We start from the raw sequence: 18326 nt of genomic DNA, 5'->3' as shown, positions 1-18326 counted from the left end.
ATAGTAATACATTTCTGGCAAATACCGTGAATACCTTTACAGTTCTGTGTATGTGATGTGATGCTAGTTTTGTTCAAATCAAAAGGTCAAATGCTCATTAAGTGATTCTTAGTGCATATTTAAAAAGACCTTTCCAGCTTAGTATTTACAGGTACTAGTCCATATCGTGATTTGATGTAAGTGCACTGACCTACTTTTGATTAATTCATTTAAAATTGGACAAATTCTGTGACATTCCGCGTTAAATTCCGTTTTTATGACTGGATTCTGCGATTCCTTCCGCGTTTTCTGCATCACGGAAATCATAGGGCCCTACAATCATTTATCAATTTAAAGAAATATTAACATACAGTAATAATCATGAAATATTTTGAATGGGACTCCGAGTCAATACCGAGTCACTTTCACAGAAAAGCAAATGAAGACACTGAAGAGAATCCACTTCAAAGCAAATGGATGGCTACTCTATCAGTCTATTCAGCATCTTAATATTGTGTAGTTATTTCAATGGTCCACAGAAAAGCTTTAGGTCTCTCAACTGTATTTTAGTAAAACTGTGGTAAATCAGAACAGAATATTATAAAGTAACAGAGTATTGAAAATTCTATATAACCTAAATCACAAACATTGTGTTCAGAATAAATTTAAATACAAACAATGCCCCATGGGAACGTTTTAAAGTCTGTTCATTAAAAAAAATTATTTTACCCATCTGATCAAATGAGCCCAGGGAGACAAAAAGTAAAGCCAAAGCTCATCTGAAGCTGCCAATGAAAATAAGGGAATGATTACAATGCACTTACACAAATATTTGTGTATTTGTTTCGTCTTACTCTTAAAGCTATACTACACTGTTAAGACTTACCGAAAGTGCCTTTTCTTGCCTGTTTTTGTCTACGTCATGTAACCACTAACATGAGCAGTCGTTTTGCAGTTTTACATTATTACTGTAATTACGTTAAATACTGAATGTTGCAGTTGTTGTAAATTTGTGCTCCAGGATAATTAATGTGTGCAGTTGTCCTTTCACCTTTTCTACCAACCAAGAGACATTATATTTTGTGCGCATGTTGCACATTTGTATTAACCCAATTCAGTATAATGCTTTAAGATTAGATTTTTTTTGATTGTAAGTTGGATGTGATTAATATGCAGCCTAGTTATTTAGAATTGTTTTAATGTTACATCGCTATGCTAATTTAAGTAGAAGTAATGGTCAAGAGCAGGGACCTGGGGCTTGAGCGGAAAGTCTTCAAGACTGTTATAAGTTAAAGGACTGATGCAGCTTTAAATCTATGAACTGAAGAAAATGTCAGCACCCAAAGCGTATACTTATGCATCAAAACGCACATTTCAAAATGTTTCCATGAGAATCATTATTCAATCAAAGAATTTTCATTACCTAAAAGGGTAGGTTTTTTTCCCAAGCATTTTTATTGTTGTGACTGAGAATCCAGTTGAATTATGAATAATTGAAAAACAGTCCTGAGTGAGGCGCCATTCATCCTTTCTCATGATGTCATGAACCTCACTAATGTTCAAATATGTGCACTACAAAGTTTATGCTTAGTGTATTTGCATGTACCACAGAAGAAAATGAATGACTGAAAATGGAAAATGTACACTTTAATTCAGTGGAATAATCTGACCTCAGGGTTGCAAGTCTTAAAAAGTGTCTTTCAGATTGCAGTACTGAGCACCTGTATTGACAATAATTAAAGCTGTTAAGATACCCTCATTTTATTATTATTATTATTTTTTTTTTTTACTTGTTTGGGCAATTTCACATGCTTCACATTTTGTTCTTAAAAATAAAAAATAACCAACCAACCTGTATTTTATTGAACTGTTTTGTACTTTTTTAATTTTTTTCCTGTGCAAATACTTACTAAATGTCATCAAATCAAATTAACATCACACCAGCCATATAAATTAGTTTTATTTAGGTTACGGTCGTGAAGAGGAAGCATCAGCGAATCAAAGGTTTTATGTATGTTCTGTTTTATAGACTAAAAAGAAAACAGTATCAGCTTAATGAATAATATTAAAACTTTATTGAACAGTTCAAACTAACAAAACAAACCTTTACAGTTAGTGTATTTGAATTCAGACGCGCTGATTAAGTGCTTTTCACTTGTTGCGGTGGAGTCAAAAACATTTACATTATAAAGAAACAAGAACAAAAAATAATAATTATAATAATAATATAGCATCAGTTCAACTGTGTCTCTACGCCACATTTGAGGCTGAATTTCAAAAAGGATCCAGGTGTGTATATAAGTGTCCTTGTTGCAGGAGTGTGCCGTCACAAAGGTAAACTTGCACAGAAACGTCTCTTAGTGGAAGATGTCTCATCAATAACACTCAAGCGTTTCTGCATTATCGCTTCATGGATGGAAATACAAATACAAATGACACACTACTATATAACTGTGCATATACAGGTTTTAAAAAAAAGTTCAGCTTCTGGTGCAATGCTGTTAGAAATTAACAGGTCTGTGTTATTGATATACATACAGTAAGCATAAACTGGAACATGTAAATCTTTTTGGTGTATGCTGAGAGAATTTATAGACTCAAGACGGTCATAAAACAGAGTGAATGTTTGAATCAAACTTGGAAAGACTCAGTATGCTCCTCAACAGAATGTGTTCAAGAGACAGTGAGTCTGCAAACTGCGTTTGGTCAAGTCTTCCCTCCCATAGGGTTGACGATACATACTATTAATACATTTTTTTCTCTTTTGGCCATTTTCTGGTTGGTATTTCTGAACTGTTGAAAATTTCTGTTTTTACTTTATTTTCCATTTGACGCTCTCTACAGGCCTCATGCATCCTGTGTATGCATATTTGCATTGTTTTGACTTCTCTGTAGATCCCACTTTCTCGCACATCACAACTGGTCCTTATGTCCAATGCCTGCACCACTACTTTTTAGTCATCATTACTTTGAGCAAGTATGACAACAATAGGAAAACAAAGAAGCAGGCATTTTAATTGAGAAATCCCAGGCCAGAACATGTCTGAAAAAGAGCACATACGGTTACCCTACTTCCAATTGAACCGATTCTCTCTCATGTAGTATGAAGTAACATACACAGTGTCTTTCTCAGCTGAAAATGAAGTATTCCCTGAACCCACCTGAACATCACGCTACGACGAGCTATAAAATCACAAGCTATGAACTGTGATTAGTTCAAGTGAGAGACCCTCATCCATTCACATCCATAAAACACTAGTAATTTCTACAGCGAGATGCAAACAGTGGAACCCTTAAAATGTCAAAAAAAAAAAAATTGTTATATATATATATATATATATATATATATATATATATATATCTCGGAATGCACACAAGGACAGATTTCTTTAGTCGTATGAGTGTGAATGTTATACATAGTGTGAAATATTAAGAATATCCTTCAGTAAACAATGCTGAATGAAGACAAAGAAGCAGAAGTGATCAAATCATGTCCATGTAGAACTCCTGAATTCAAGAAAACCCAGTGCGAGGCATTTGGGAGAAATCAGTGCACATTTTGGTCTATTCAAAAGTGTCATATTTAGGAGGGTCTATATACAGAAGGTTCTATGTACACATTATATATACACAATACAAGCCAAACGAAAGGGACATAACCGTGTCCTTCTATGCCTAATATAGGCTTATACACACACTACACCTGACAGGTAGCACTTGCTATGCTGTGGATCATCCTGTGTTGACTGTCAAGATCTAATGGCTGATGCTTGTGAGGAAATCTAAATAAAGGAGCATATGAATTTAGCTAGCTTTCACTAAGGATTTTGACATGCTGAATGATGGAATTTGATTCGCTAGGGGATATTGTTTAATTATGCAGTAAAGATACTTTAGAAGATGGACTATAATCTGAAACATGAAAATTTGGCAAAGTAGTTCTTGAAGAAAACAGACAGGAATAAGGCTCAAGGGGCAAACAGTCAATGTCCCAGGCCCTATCCTGAGGACCCGTGTCCCGGGACTTGTGAATTTAAGTGATGATCCTGATAACTGGTGCAGGTTTTCCAGGAACACCAAGAAGCTTCCAGCTGTGCTGATTTGGCAGTAGTGGGAAATGTACTGTATATCATATTTTGCTTCTGCCTTTCGACATTATTTGCTTGCTATAAAACAGACCAAGCTTGTTTGCGTTTCTTGGGTCAGTGTGATCAATGTTAATACGTTTTACATCGTTGTCACCATTATTAATTGCACCATCGATATTGATGTGGAACGGGAAAAGAAAAACATCACTATTGATATTGCAGCATCAGACATGGACAAAAACTACTTGACTTTCCTACACAGCATAATCATGAAACTGGGCAAAAGAATAGATTTAGCTAGTGATTGAAGCTTGAGATGTCATGTGTTATTGCATATGAAAATTGATGGGTTCAGCTAAAATTTATTTTAAAGACATTTACAATACAAAACAAAAGGAGGGTGACAGGAGATCTTAAACGTTTTCCCTTTGGCTACATCTAACAAACGTCATTTCCCCTGAATTAAATTTGTATTGTATCCTGCACTCTACCACATCTGCACCACTTTTACTCACCTATTCATCTAGTTTGAATTTTACACTGACCACAGCACCTCCATGGCCTAAGAGCATCAAAACACTATTCAGACTGAAAGACAAAACACAGGAGAGGCACAAAACAAACAAAAGATGGAAAATAAAGCATTTGTCAATGAGTTTATCCCTGGGAATTTGTAAGTGGGGCTGATTTGATGCTTCTGTGATAAGAGCAATAATCAGAAGAATGAGCGATGAGACAGACTGCAGGGAGCAAAGAACTTGAAAATGTATGCGAGCGTATGTGATCATCAGTGAAGGGTACAAACTCCACCTCCTGGAATGAGGGAACAAAAGACAGAGAGGAGAGAGAGAGGAGCAGAAGGTTTGGTGCAGGCGTGTCTCTGATCTCTCTCCTGTAAGAGAGGAGGAAGGCATAGTCTATTGTGCTCATCACTGGCACCTTCACATTGGTCATCAGCTGGTCAGGTAACTGTGCAGCTCCCTTGAATTTATGCTCAACACCACTCCTGAGTGGTTGCCTGGCAACAAAAAAAGCAGAATTAGGTTTTGTAAAGGCAGCAAGTGAAAAAATGCTCTTAATCACTCGAAGAAAATTTAGACACTTAATAATAATACATATACATTGCTCTAAATGCATTTTTATAAGTTTGTCTTTTCGAATTGTAGACATTTTAAACAACTCATGAGGTAAATAGTAATGATAACATTCAAGTCATTTAAAAGCCATGTTTAAAAATATAGTAAGTGGAACAAATAAAACAATGTTAATAATATTAAAAGCTTAATAGTTTTATGTGCCTTTTGACCCATTTAAATAAATGATAAGACTCTAAAATAAGGTTCAATTTCAATAAAATAAACATTAGTTAATGCATTAAGATTGGTAAAAAAAAGTGTAATTCTAATTTCGATGTAAATATATATATATGCATACATTGTATAAAAGTATAGTTCTTAATTAGTTTGTGATACCTCATGCATTAAAGGGTTAGTTCATCTAAAAATGAAAATGATGTCATAAATGAGTCACCCTCATGTCGTTCCAAACCCATAAGACCTCCGTTCATCTTCGGGACACAGTTTAAGATATTTTAGATTTAGTCTGAGACCTTTCTGTCCCTCCATTGAAACGGTGTATGGTATACTGTGCATGTCCAGAAAGGTAAGAAAAACAACATCAAAATAGTCCATGTGACATCAGACGGTGAGTTAGAATTTGTTTAAGCATTGAAAATACATTTTGGTCCATAAATGACGAAAAAAGGCTTTTTTCAGCATTGTCTTCTCTTCCGGGTCTGTTGTGAGCGCGTTCACAACACTGCAGTGATCCTGTTGACGTATGACGATGCTGACGTGCTATCTGGTGCGCCCAATAACAAAGATAACACGTCAGCAGTGTTGTACGTCAACTGTCACAGCAGTCGCACTCACAACAGACCCGGAAAGTCGTAATTTTTGCTATTTTTGGACCAAAATGTATTTTCGATGCTTCAACAAATTCTAACTGACCCTCTGATGTCACATGGACTACTTTGAAAATGTTTTTATTACCTTTCTGGACATGGACAGTATACCGTACATACATTTTCAATGGAGGATCAGAAAGCTTTCGAACTAAGGGTGCTTTCACACCTGACGCATTTAGTTCGGTTGAATCGTACCAGAGTTCGTTTCCCTGTTTGGTGCGGTTCGTTTGTGAAAGCAGCAATCGCACTTGGGTGCGCACCAAAAGCGGACCAAACAAGCGTACCGAGACCTGCTTGAAGAGGTGGTCTCGGTACGCTTTCAAACAAACTCTGGAGTGGTTCGTTTGTGGTGAGAACGTGATCCGACCTCGAACAGACCTAACTGCAAAAAGTACTGTTTGTTGTTTGTTGACAGTTTCCACTTTAGCATGGCAGCTCGTGGACAAACTTGGAGTAGTGAGGAGGTGCGGACCCAGTGCTTTAAGTGGGCCGGTACGCACCGGTACTCAGTACCGCCACTTCCAAATATAGCTCTTGAGCGTACCGCCACCTCTCCGTGCGCCCAGAACGTGCTTTTAGCGTACCGGTACGCTCATTTGGACATCTGTTTTAATAGAGGTTTTAATCTTTTGCCTGCGCTGCCGCTTTTCAGAGCGCCCTTCACAATGCAAGCTTCCTAATTCGTCCCACCGAGAGCAGAGACTACATTACCCATACACCCTTGAGTTTTACAAGTGAAAAGCACATGCGTCGCTTTTGCCGCTGTCAGTAACAACTCAACGGTGCCGGAGAGGGTGTGTGAATCGCTCTGTAAAAATTAAAATACAGTGAACAAAACTAAATATGCTCTCCTGGCTTCAGACTCTGAGTACTAAAAAATTTGGGACAGTCTTGAAATCTAAACTGTTGTCCCGAATCCCGAATCTGGCCCCTAATTGTACCGAAAATTATACTAAAGCAAAATCTTGAGTAGTTATTGTCTGATAAACATTAAAAACTGTCTGCGGAGGTTGAGTCGTCCTGCAACCAGCCCCCGCCGGCTGCTCATTGGCTGCAGCATCTTTTTTCTAAGTTCTACAAAAATACCGTAGGCGGCTAGGAACGAATTTAGATATTCATTTATCTAATTAATCTATATGCACAAAGACAATACGAACTTTTTGTCCCCTTTTTGTTTTAAAGCTTGATGAAGAGAGCGCAAGCTGCCGCAGCTGCGAGGAGGACAGCGATGCACGCATACAGGAATGATTGACAGTTCGCGGCACTGTGTACAAAAATAAGTTTAGGCTCATTAGCGTTAGCGTTACAGAAAGGTCTGATTTACGCACTGTTACGACAGTCATTGTTTTTTCTTTTTTCTTTTTACAATGACATTTGAGTTCATGATTTTTATGTTGTTGTTTCTTGTGGCAGACTAAAGAGTAATGGCAGACGGTTGATGTTTGAATAAGATTAGTTAAGGTTTGAAATTCATTATCTTTTATTATAGGCTACGAAGTCTAATATCATAAGCCCCCCATCCCGTCACCCAAGACCACAGCCCCCCCTCCCCCCATATAGGCTATAATAGATTACCGGCACCTCTTTTGGGCCACTTAAAGCACTGTGCAGAGCCTCATAGAAATTTGGTCAGCTGATCATGAGCATGTCAGAGTTAAGAAGAATTAATGCACGCCTCCGCTTGAAGTTACGAGCGATGCCCACTCGCTGTTTGCAGTGCATAAGAACGTTGTTTTCAAGCCGCATCCGCGCTTCATTACAGAAATGTATTGTTTGCATATTGTGGTGTATACAAACAATGTACTAGATTATGGCCAGGGACAAAACCAGCCCGTGCAGTCGTCTCTCCATAGTTGTGTTGTCTCCATGTTGTTTGCTGGCTTTCTCTCTTATGTTGGAATATTCCCACATGTAAATTCTGACCAACTGAAGAGCAGTTTAGGAAATACGTCATGGCAAATGAGTGATGTGGATGTTGTCATGTGACTGCATTTTGGTTCGTTTCAACTGTTTCGGACCAAAGCAATCAGTGTGGTGTGAAAAGGAACCAAAAGAGCTGAAAAATGCTATAATGTATAATTGTTTGCCCTTGGTTTGGACCAAATGAACCAAACTTGAAATGTTAAAGCACCCTAAATCTAAAATATCTTAAACTGTGTTCCGAAGATGAACGGAGGTCTTACGGGTTTGGAACGACATGAGGGTGAGTCATTAATGACATAATTTTCATTTTTGGATAAACTCACCCTTTAACAAAATGAACCTTTATTGTAAAGTGTTCAAATAAATCGGTAACACTTTAGTTTAGGGACCAATTCTTACTATTACCGTATTTTCCGCACTATAAGGTGCAATTAAAGCCTTTAATTTTCTCAAAAAATGACAGTGGGCCTGTGGCAGGGGGGGTGTGGTTTTCCGTTCACTGGACCTGGGGGAATCCGGTCGGCCCTTCACGATGGCCCAGCAGCCCCGGGACTCCTGCCGCAAGTGGCTACTCGCCGAGGGAAGTGACGTGGAACACATAATCGACCTCGTGGTGCTGGAGCAGTCCCTCTCCCTAGGTCCCGTCCACCCGGCCCTCCTCGTGTCCCGCCCCGTTTGACCAAGGACATCACGTGAGTCCAAGGGCCCAGCCCAGGGGGGACATCGCTTCAGTTTCTCCGCTCTCTCCACGCCAATTCTCCAATCCACTCCCCGCCATTGGGGCAGCGGGAAGGTCTGGGCTGGCCTGTTGGCGTTGCGGGGACCCGGAGCATTTTGTGGACAGGTGTCCAATGATGGAGGTGGGGATGATGATCTGGGTTCCGGATGTCCCACAGGCCACCCCCGGTCAGGCAGGAGAGTACCAAATACCTGTGAGTATCAAGGGGGGTACATATCCTGCCTTGGTGGATTCAGGATGTAACCAAACCTCAATTCATCAAAGCCTGATTTAACCGGGGTCATTGGATACAAGCCGCGTGGTTAAGGTGCGGTGCGTAGACGGGGATGTGGTGGAGTATCCGGTAGTCCCGATTATTATTCATTTCAGGGGTCAAAAGCATAGTGCGGAGGTAGCGGTTAGTCCTTACCTCCGGCATCCGATAATTCTGGGAACGAATTGGCTCGTGTTAACTGTTTTATTGGGATCGTTATGTTCGGATGCCTCTTGGGGAAATAAGGCACGGAAGGGGACTGCGCGAGTGCAGGTGGGAGAAACTGAGCCAGGACCGCTGGGTTCTGCTTCAGGGGAACCGAGCGAAGTCGGGAGATTTATTCTCTCGGAGCGTGATGACTTCCCCCTGGAGCAGTCTCAGGACAAGACATTAAAACATGCTTTTCAACAGGTCTGCTCCATCGATGGCCAGCCTCTCCAACATGCCCACCCGCTCACCTATCCGTATTTAGACATTTTAAGAGATCGGTTGCATCGAGTGACCCAAGACGCTCGGACAAAAGTAAATACAACCCAGTTGTCGATTCCGAAGAGCCGCAGGAAAATGCTTTTCCACCCCAAAAGCGCCATTTGCGCCCCCTTCCCTTAATGCAGGTCCCCTTCGAGAGAATTGGTATGGACCTCAACGGGCCATTAGAGCGATCTGCATGGGGATTTAATCGCACACTTAAATCCATGATCCGGAAATTCGTTCAAGAAGACGCCAAGAATTGAGATATGTGGCTAGAGCCGTTGTTATTCGCTGTGCGAGAGGTTCCACAAGCCTCCACAGGGTTTTCCCCCTTTGAGCTTCTCTACGGACGCCAGCCTCGAGGGGTGCTGGATGTTCTGAGAGAAACTTGGGAGGAGGGGCCATCTCAGGGCAAAAACGAAATTCAGTATGTGCTGGACTTGAGAACAAAAGAAGAGGGACCGTTTGAGGTCGCACGACAAGTCGGAGATCTCGATTATGAGGTAATACGGTCCGATAGGAACGGGGCACGTCAGATCTACCACCTTAACCTCCTCAAAAATTGGAACGAGGCGGAATCATTGATGTTGGCAATCCCTCCCCCTGGCCCCAGGAGGAGATCACCTCTCGCCGTCCCAACTCACTGATCTAACGAAATTACAGGCGGAGTTTGCCGACGTGTTCTCGCCCCTACCAGGCCGTACCAACCTCATTCAGCACCATATCGAGACAGAGCCGGGCATGGTAGTTCGCAGCCGGCCGTATCGCTTACTTGAGCACAAGAAAAAGGTAGTTCAGGCTGAATTAGGAGCAATGCTCGATATGGGGGTAATAGAAGAATCCAATAGTAACTGGGCGAGCCCGATAGTTTTAGTTCCGAAAACGGACGGCTCAGTCCGGTTCTGTGTGGATTACCGCAAGGTGAATGCTGTGTCGAAGTTCGATGCGTATCCAATGCCGCGGGTTGACGAGTTGCTTGATCGGCTAGGCTCGGCTCGTTTTTATTCGACATTGGACTTAACGAAGGGTTATTGGCAGATCCCCTTGTCTCCACTATCCAAAAAAAAGACAGCTTTTCGCCGTTTGGATTACACCAATTTGTTACCCTTCCATTTGGGTTGTTTGGAGCACCGGCCACCTTTCAGCGCGTCATGGATAAGGTTCTGCGGCCCCATGCTGCATATGCAGCTGCCTACCTAGATGATATCATTATATTTAGTAATGATTGGCAGCGGCATATGCAGCATCTGAGGGCTGTCCTGAGATCGCTGAGAGGGGCTGGACTCACGGCCAACCCAAAGAAGTGTGTGATTGGGCGTGTGGAAGTAAGGTATCTGGGCTTCCACTTGGGGCATGGACAGGTGCGTCCCCAAATTGACAAGACAGCCGCGATTGCGACCTGCACATGTCCCGGGACCAAAAAGGACGTAAGGCAGTTCTTGGGACTGGCGGGATATTATAGACGGTTTATTCCTAATTATTCGGACCTCACAGGTCCTTTGACTGACCTTACTAAAAAGGAGGTGCCAGATACGGTCCAGTGGATGGAGCCGTGTCAGCAGGCCTTTACACGGGCCGGATGGCTCCCCGGCCTGAGTCGGGCGGTGGGGGTATGTGGCAGGGGGTGCGTGGTTTAGTGAAGTCTGCAGTGGGAGAGAGAATCAGGAGACGAACGGTAAGTGAGTGGTTTGGGCGGAAACGATCAACACCTGTCTCTTGTTTCAGTAATTGTTGTGGAGAGAGTATAAAACGCCAGGAGAGACAGAAGCAGTCGAGAGAGAGACGGACTGCTGACCATCGGAAGGAGTTAACCGGAAGTGTTTGCCGATAAAAGTCTGCAAGTGTCAGAATAAAAGTCACCATTGGTGTTTGTAACAATTACTTTATTTATTTTATTAAAAACATTGTCAGCAGTCCATTCGACCCCTTGTCCTCTTCCTTTCCTCCTACGAACTCACTACAGCGCCTTATTATCCGGAGCGTCTTATATATGGATCAAGGCGCTCTGTCAAAATGTTGACATTCCCTTTAGCACAGCTCCATCTAGTGGATGCATAACGCAAACCCAGTCAAACGTTTGAAGTGAAGTGAAGTGAAATTCAGCCAAGTATGGTGACCCATACTCAGAATTTGTGCTCTGCATTTAACCCATCCGAAATGCACACACACAGAGCAGTGAACACACACACACACTGTGAGCACACACCCGGAGCAGTGGGCAGCCATTTATGCTGCGGCGCCCGGGGAGCAGTTGGGGGTTCGGTGCCTTGCTCAAGGGCACCTAAGTCGTGGTATTGAAGGTGGAGAGAGAACTGTACATGCACTCACCCCACCCACAATTCTTGCCGGCCCGGGACTCAAACTCACAACCTTTCGATTGGGAGTCCGACTCTCTAACCATTAGGCCATGACTTCCCCTTTGACTGCAGTATCTTCTATTCTATGCGCCTTATAATCCGGTGCGCCCTATATATTAAAACAGTTCTAAAATAGGTCATTCATTGAAGGTGCGCCTTATAATCCGGTGTGCCTTATAGTGCGGAAAATACGGTAACTAGCTGCTTATTAGCATGCATATTACTTGCATATTGATTGTTTATTAGTTTATAAAAAAACACATATTAATGCCTTATTCTGCATGACCTTATTTAGATCCCTTAATCATACTCCATACATAAACTTAACGACTACCTTACTATTCATAAGCACCAAATTAGGAGTTTATTGAGGCAAAAGTAATAGTTTATAGTAAGAATTGGTCCTCAGACTAAATTGTGATTTAAAAAATCAAATAATAGACCCTATTTCTGAATTAGTAGTAAACTGATGTTAGAGTGACTGATCATAACTTTTTCTTTTCTGGTTAGTAGTGACTGGTTAGTCTAGGATAACTGAATTTGCTCCTACTTCCAGCGTTACCTAGTGTCTGTGAGTCAAGGTCGTCATCGATGAACTCCTCGCCTTGAATGATATTCTGTGTGTCCTCACTGTGATTGACAGGGCTGGTCATTTCCTGCTCCTTCTCATTGTGCATCTGGGCATAGACGTTTCGCCCTGGCAGTTTTCTGAAACGCAGCCAGGGACGCGTTAGGCTGCTCTCCTCTGGCCTCAGCAAGGAACCATGGTTTTTGTAGTTTTTCCTGTCACAGTTTTGTAGTTCATGTTCATGTTCATGTTCATGTCAATTAGACATGTGGGGACTGAACATGCATTTATCAGTGATGGGGTATGACGGGACAGTGAATATCAATAGCATTATCAAAAGATTACAGATTTCTTCTAAGAAAATCTGTGGTTCCTGCATACATGTGATTCAGTGATGGGCAGCAAGACAGAATGAGTGTGCTGTGCATGTTATTCATTTGGAAATAGGTTGAGTAATTAAATGTTTTTTTTTCTTCTCATAACCCACCCAGGAATGACAGGGAAGTCTCCAAAAAACATGAAATATTGCAGTAAAAATAGAATAAAACCTGTGGGAGAAAAAACCTGAAGGAAAGGACAAACCTTTTAAATTTGAAGAGTATGAATGCTGCGGCAGAGATCAAACTGACAAGGAGAAAGACAGCTAGAGCCCAAACACCTGGACCTGCTGCAGCCAGACGAGAGCCTGCAGAAGAGGAACATCTCTGATCATCACACTTTAATACATCCTTTATCATAATTATCTGCTAACCTGTCTATCATTAGCACGTGCAATTCCACAGAAATTAAAAGGATAGTTTGCTAATTTTTTGGGTGAACCCTTTAACTATTACTTGGCTCTCATGATAATTATTTGTAAACTTACCAAACAATAAATAAAAAAAAAAAAAAATCAAACCAGAACCAAAATCACACAAATCACACACAATGTACACACCTTGTGTGGTTGAAGGCATTTGTGTGGCTGTGACACAAACAACAGTGAAAAAAAGAAACTTTCACAAACTTTCAAACCACTAAAAAAAAAAAAAAAAAAAAAAAAATGAAATGAAGTTGAGATAAAATGTTTACAGTAAAGGAAACTCAAACATGCATGTTTTTCAAACCAAAGAGTACCATGACTGACAGCTCAAAACCCAAACAGAAATGCAAGCCAAAGGAAGCATACATATAAGAGTAAATTAAGTCAATTCTACGTAACAACTAGATCAAAAACAGGACAGAAACAGAAGACATTATTGCATTATTTCTATCACTGTATGAGCAGATCAGTACTTAAAGAACAAAGATGACACTTCTAAAAGAAAGAGGTAGAGGTGACACACCAGTCTGTGTTGTGCTGGCAGACACATCACTAGTTATAGCTCCTTTGAAATACATTGGTTATGTTTTAGTAATTACTGATGAAGGGCTTGCTGTAATACTATGATCATTAAGTGGCTCATTGATATACTTTCTAGATGTGTGTGTGTGTGTCTGTCAGGTGGTAGAATCTGTTTTGTTTTGCTCACCTCTATCTGAGTCTGCCAGAGTCACCAATACTCTTAACCCTCCTCTCACAATGAAGCTCACGTTGTTCTCACTCAGAATCTGCTTTATGGTGGGAACACGCTACGCAAATGAAGAACACACCCACAAGAATATGAGAGTTAAATACTAACAAATATCCCTTCAAGATATTCTTACCTTGATTACTAAGACACAATGAAAGGAATAGTAATAATTAGCATATAATGGTAAGGCATAAACAAGAAATTAATTTACTGACTCATCCATTTACTGTGTATCATGTTTAGTTCTGATGCAAATAGTATCTCCAGGCTCTAACAAGTTGTTTTAGGATGTCCTCACTTTAGGTCACCGTACCAACAACTCTCTTGCTAGACTAATGTTTTGTTGTCTTAGGATGTATCTCTTCTCATGTCTGAGATGGCTTCATTATCCCAAGCAACATGATATGTACCTTATCCACAAACACACTTCTCTTCACTGGTGTGCTCTCTTGTGGAAGAACATACAGGTCTGCAGTGGTGGGAAGACCGGGCTTCACCATGGTAACCAAAGAATCCTGAGGAACCCCTGTGAGCTGTTAGACACAGAGCGAGGCATGATGAGTACATTTAAAAAATATTTGGCATAATAAAACAAACAGAGCTTGAATGTGTGTGTGTGTTAATGATTGAGACGAGAACCTTAGCGATAATCTTGGATACGACTTGTCCCACATCTTGTCTCCATTCAGGGATGTTTGGGTTAAAGCGATCCAAATTATGACTGAAATTCAATGGGATGACCTGGAATTGATCTGAAGAGAGACACTGTATTATGATCAAGGTATTATGAACATATTAAAGTTAGTATTGCAGTTGCAAAAAAACTACTGAGAGATTCACACCTCTATTGCACAAAAGAATAATACAAAATAAATACAATAATTCATAATTTTTGAACTCGTATTAGTTAAACTAAAAGCCTCACTATTTGAGGTGATGCTACTGAGCAAGAAGAGGCAAGAAGTGAAGTAGACAAAGACTTTCAATCAGTCTCACACTCACAAATGGGTATGGAATGTGGGCATTGTAATGACATGAAGCAAGGTGATTAATTACGGTAAATAAAGACAGAATTTCATTTTTGGGGTGAACTACATACCTTTAAAACTTTCAAATGACTCGACAAATTTGAAAAAGACTTGTATAGCCAGTTTAAAAGATTAAAAAATATATAAAAATAACCGAAAATCTTCCAGGCAAGTAATTTCTCTACAGCAATTTAAGTTGGCAAGTCATCCAAATAAATTATAAAATAACGTAACTAAAAGGTTTACTTTCAGCTTGAGGACAAACAATATGACAACAGTCTTCATTTTGCATTCAAGCTGAACATTGTCTCTGAGGGAGACTGTCATTTCTGCTTTCCAAGCATGACCTCATCCCTATCGCAACACGCTCATGAATATTCATCCCAGCTCTGGAATCACATGAATATTTCAGTTCTATTTAACACTCTCATTACAAGAATAGGGTTAGACCTCAGGTTGGGTTTTAAATCCAACTGTATTGAGAGTGTTTCTCTGATGTTTAATTATATACAGTCTGTGGTTGTGACAAGGTCCAGATTATTCATGCAGTACATGCAGGGACTAAAGCGCCATAACACACTGGCTTCCTGATGTGCAGAGCAATTAAACAACTCGCTAACAGCAAAATATCACTCAACAGAAAAATAAATGCTATTAAAAATATTTAATTGAAATAACCGGTCTTTTGTGATTCTCAATAACATTAATGCATGACTGCTGCACTTCAAGTTATAATTTGTCTTTCCTGGTTTACATGGCAAATAGAATTTGAATTTGTTTTACACAGTCCTTTTCCATAGAAAATCTAGAGAAGACTTTGAAAGCAGCACGGAAACCATGTCAAAAAATTGGGCCATATGGCTTTGGAAAGATTAATAAAGGGTTAATAAATAGTGACAGTTTGCATTTTAGGTGAATAAGGAAGGTGAAATTTCTCCTTCCTTTTTAATACAGACCTGCCATGGAGATACCCAAAATGTTAATAAACCTTGGTGTAATTCTGAAAGAAGACAGTTCTGAGGCTGATAACTCTTTTACTTTGAGTTTTATGTATATTCATATTGGTGAAATTCAGGATATCCTAGATATTATTTTCAGTCAAGAACCATTTTTATTGTAAAACAGATTATTTGATTATATTGCTGGATTAGGCCTCGTCATGTTCAGCTGCTTGAATGTATTATCTCGCATTCTTCAACCATTAAAAAGCATTATGCTAGAACTCTTGCTCAAATCTGTGAACAGTAAACTTGCGTTTGATTTGATTGGCCATCTCAAACACCTTAACATTGACGATGTTGGACCAATGCACTCTGAACATGCTAAATATGCATGATTGAACTGAACAGAAGATAATGTTTTTTTTTTTTTTTTTTTTTTTTTTTGAGGGATACTGAAATTACAGAATTTGGCTATTCGGGCCATTCGCCTGGGCTGAAAATGAAGGGTACGTAACTATCATTCATATCATATCAATATTTACAGTATATATATATTTCTGTAGCATCAGGCCGACCCACAGGGAAAACTCCTGGTGCTCAGATGGCCAGTCTGCCCCTAATGCTGATGCAGTATCAAGGGGTGTTTTATCTTACCATAGACAATGACAGTCTTGCTGTCCTGTACCATGGATCGACCATTAGAAGCCTGAACCGTCACAGGAACTTCCCCCTCCTCAGAGAACCTTGCAATCAGACTATTCTCCAGAGTCAGCTCTGGCTGTCGAGGGTAAAGACAGATCATACATGTCTATGTAAGTGTATAGGCATCACTTTAACGGCTACACCTGAACCTTTAAGCATAAGCATCTCAAATTAATTCCAGGTCAGTTACTTCAATTGTTTTACATGGATGAGTCTGCACATACTGTATATGGACTCATTAACCATTAATCTTAAAACTTCTCATTACAATCACATATACGTTTGCATATAATCTTAGATGCAAACTTTCAGTGCCAGTGAATTTATTACATACCCTCATTACTATTTTGTTTAGAAGTAAGCATAATAATTTTAATACTGCACACGAACACCTAATATAAAACACAGTCCTTAAAACCATGTATTATGAGTGTATTTTTATAGAATATTATTAATTACCACAGAGTACCTGTAGGTTATCTCCAATCCACCAGTAAAACACTGTAAGGGTTGCCTCAGTGGGAAGCACTATAGCTGTGAGATTTACTTCTTGATTTCTGCCAGCGATTGGGACCACCTCCAGATGGACATCTTGAAGAGGAGCTGGAGAGAAGGTGGGATCAAAACAAAAAAATAGACAAATTGAAAGTTTCAGGGAAAAAAATATGTTAAGTCTATTTTGAGATAAAACAGCATATATAGTGTGAGCAATGTGTACAACTTCCATCAATATTCTGTAAAATCTGAGCTTTCTCTGTGTAGATTTTACATGGGCCTGATTCTGATTTATGATTCTGTAAAACCTTTTAACCTCACAGTATTATAGATTATACTAATCATTATGTTCCAAAATTTTATGCAGCAACCTTCGAACTCACTTGAACTTTACTGACCTGTGACCTGGATGTAAAGTGTGGCTTGGTCATGTCCAGCAAAGTTTTCAGCCTTCACATTCACACGGTAAACACCTGGCTTCTCATAACGGTGCTGAATGGGTTCATCTGTGACTGTCAGGTTTTCGTATATAGCCCTGACACCGTCCATTAGATCGACCTGATATCTGGTGCTGGTGGTGTCACCCTGAGGAGGGATGTACAATGAAACATACACAAGTTAAAGATGCCTACAAATTAGTGAAACATTTTTCTTTGCCTAAATATCTTGACATTTCCTATTTAGAATTTTCTTACATTTTAACATTCAAATTCTGAAACTGCAAGTTTTGCATTTCACCTGTTCCTGATGGACTATGAAGGTGATGTCATCACCAGGTGCCACAGCCAGCATCTGTCCTTTGATGGCCAGCTGAAGGCCTTTAGGGGCCAGCAAAGGGCAAGAATGCTGCTTTGCGCTCTGTTCTTTATTCAAGCCCCCCTCACAAACATTAGCGATGACCTTCCGGTAACTACAACAGACAACACAAAACATGTTAGCCTTGACTTGTTTTAATTCACCTTAAACTGGAAAATCCATGTCATGTTGTGGTCTGGAGTCACAGAAAATATGCATTTAATCAATAAATACCTAAAGAAAAATTGCTTCAAGAGGTGGATAAATCATCTATATGATGTGTCCAGAAAGGTATTGTCTCAAAAAACCCGATAAACAAAAAACTTTTTTTGTCTGCTGAGGTTTTTTCTGCATGAGGGTCTGCTGCTCTCCTTAACACATTTTGGAAGCAATGAAATCTGAACTGTCCCTGTATACAGTCCATCTGCTTTGGTTGCTATACTAATAATTTTCAGTCAGAACTGAAAA

General features: G+C 40.1%; 1 protein-coding gene across 3 annotated transcripts in view; it reads right to left on the bottom strand.

The window, feature by feature from the left end:
* Positions 1–4792: 4792 nt before the first annotated feature.
* LOC132107175 (VPS10 domain-containing receptor SorCS2-like) overlaps positions 4793–18326 on the bottom strand; it is a 181009-nt gene continuing 167475 nt past the window's right edge. Inside the window, exons 18-27 of one of the 3 annotated variants that reach the window (XM_059513420.1) lie at positions 17802–17973; positions 17462–17648; positions 17038–17171; positions 16521–16644; positions 14537–14649; positions 14308–14430; positions 13856–13955; positions 12927–13029; positions 12327–12559; positions 4793–5085 (exon numbers count right to left, since the gene is read on the bottom strand). In XM_059513420.1, the coding sequence (XP_059369403.1) occupies positions 5021–5085; positions 12327–12559; positions 12927–13029; positions 13856–13955; positions 14308–14430; positions 14537–14649; positions 16521–16644; positions 17038–17171; positions 17462–17648; positions 17802–17973 (1354 nt within the window). In that variant the 3' untranslated portion in view covers positions 4793–5020. The remainder of the gene's footprint in view (positions 5086–12326; positions 12560–12926; positions 13030–13855; positions 13956–14307; positions 14431–14536; positions 14650–16520; positions 16645–17037; positions 17172–17461; positions 17649–17801; positions 17974–18326) is intronic. The other 2 variants (XM_059513426.1, XM_059513433.1) reach the window with 2 other exon arrangements.

The sequence above is a fragment of the Carassius carassius genome, chromosome 2, assembly GCF_963082965.1.
Source record: "Carassius carassius chromosome 2, fCarCar2.1, whole genome shotgun sequence".
NCBI classification, from domain to species: Eukaryota; Metazoa; Chordata; class Actinopteri; order Cypriniformes; family Cyprinidae; genus Carassius; species Carassius carassius.
This window is presented reverse-complemented; position numbering and strand designations above follow the sequence as displayed.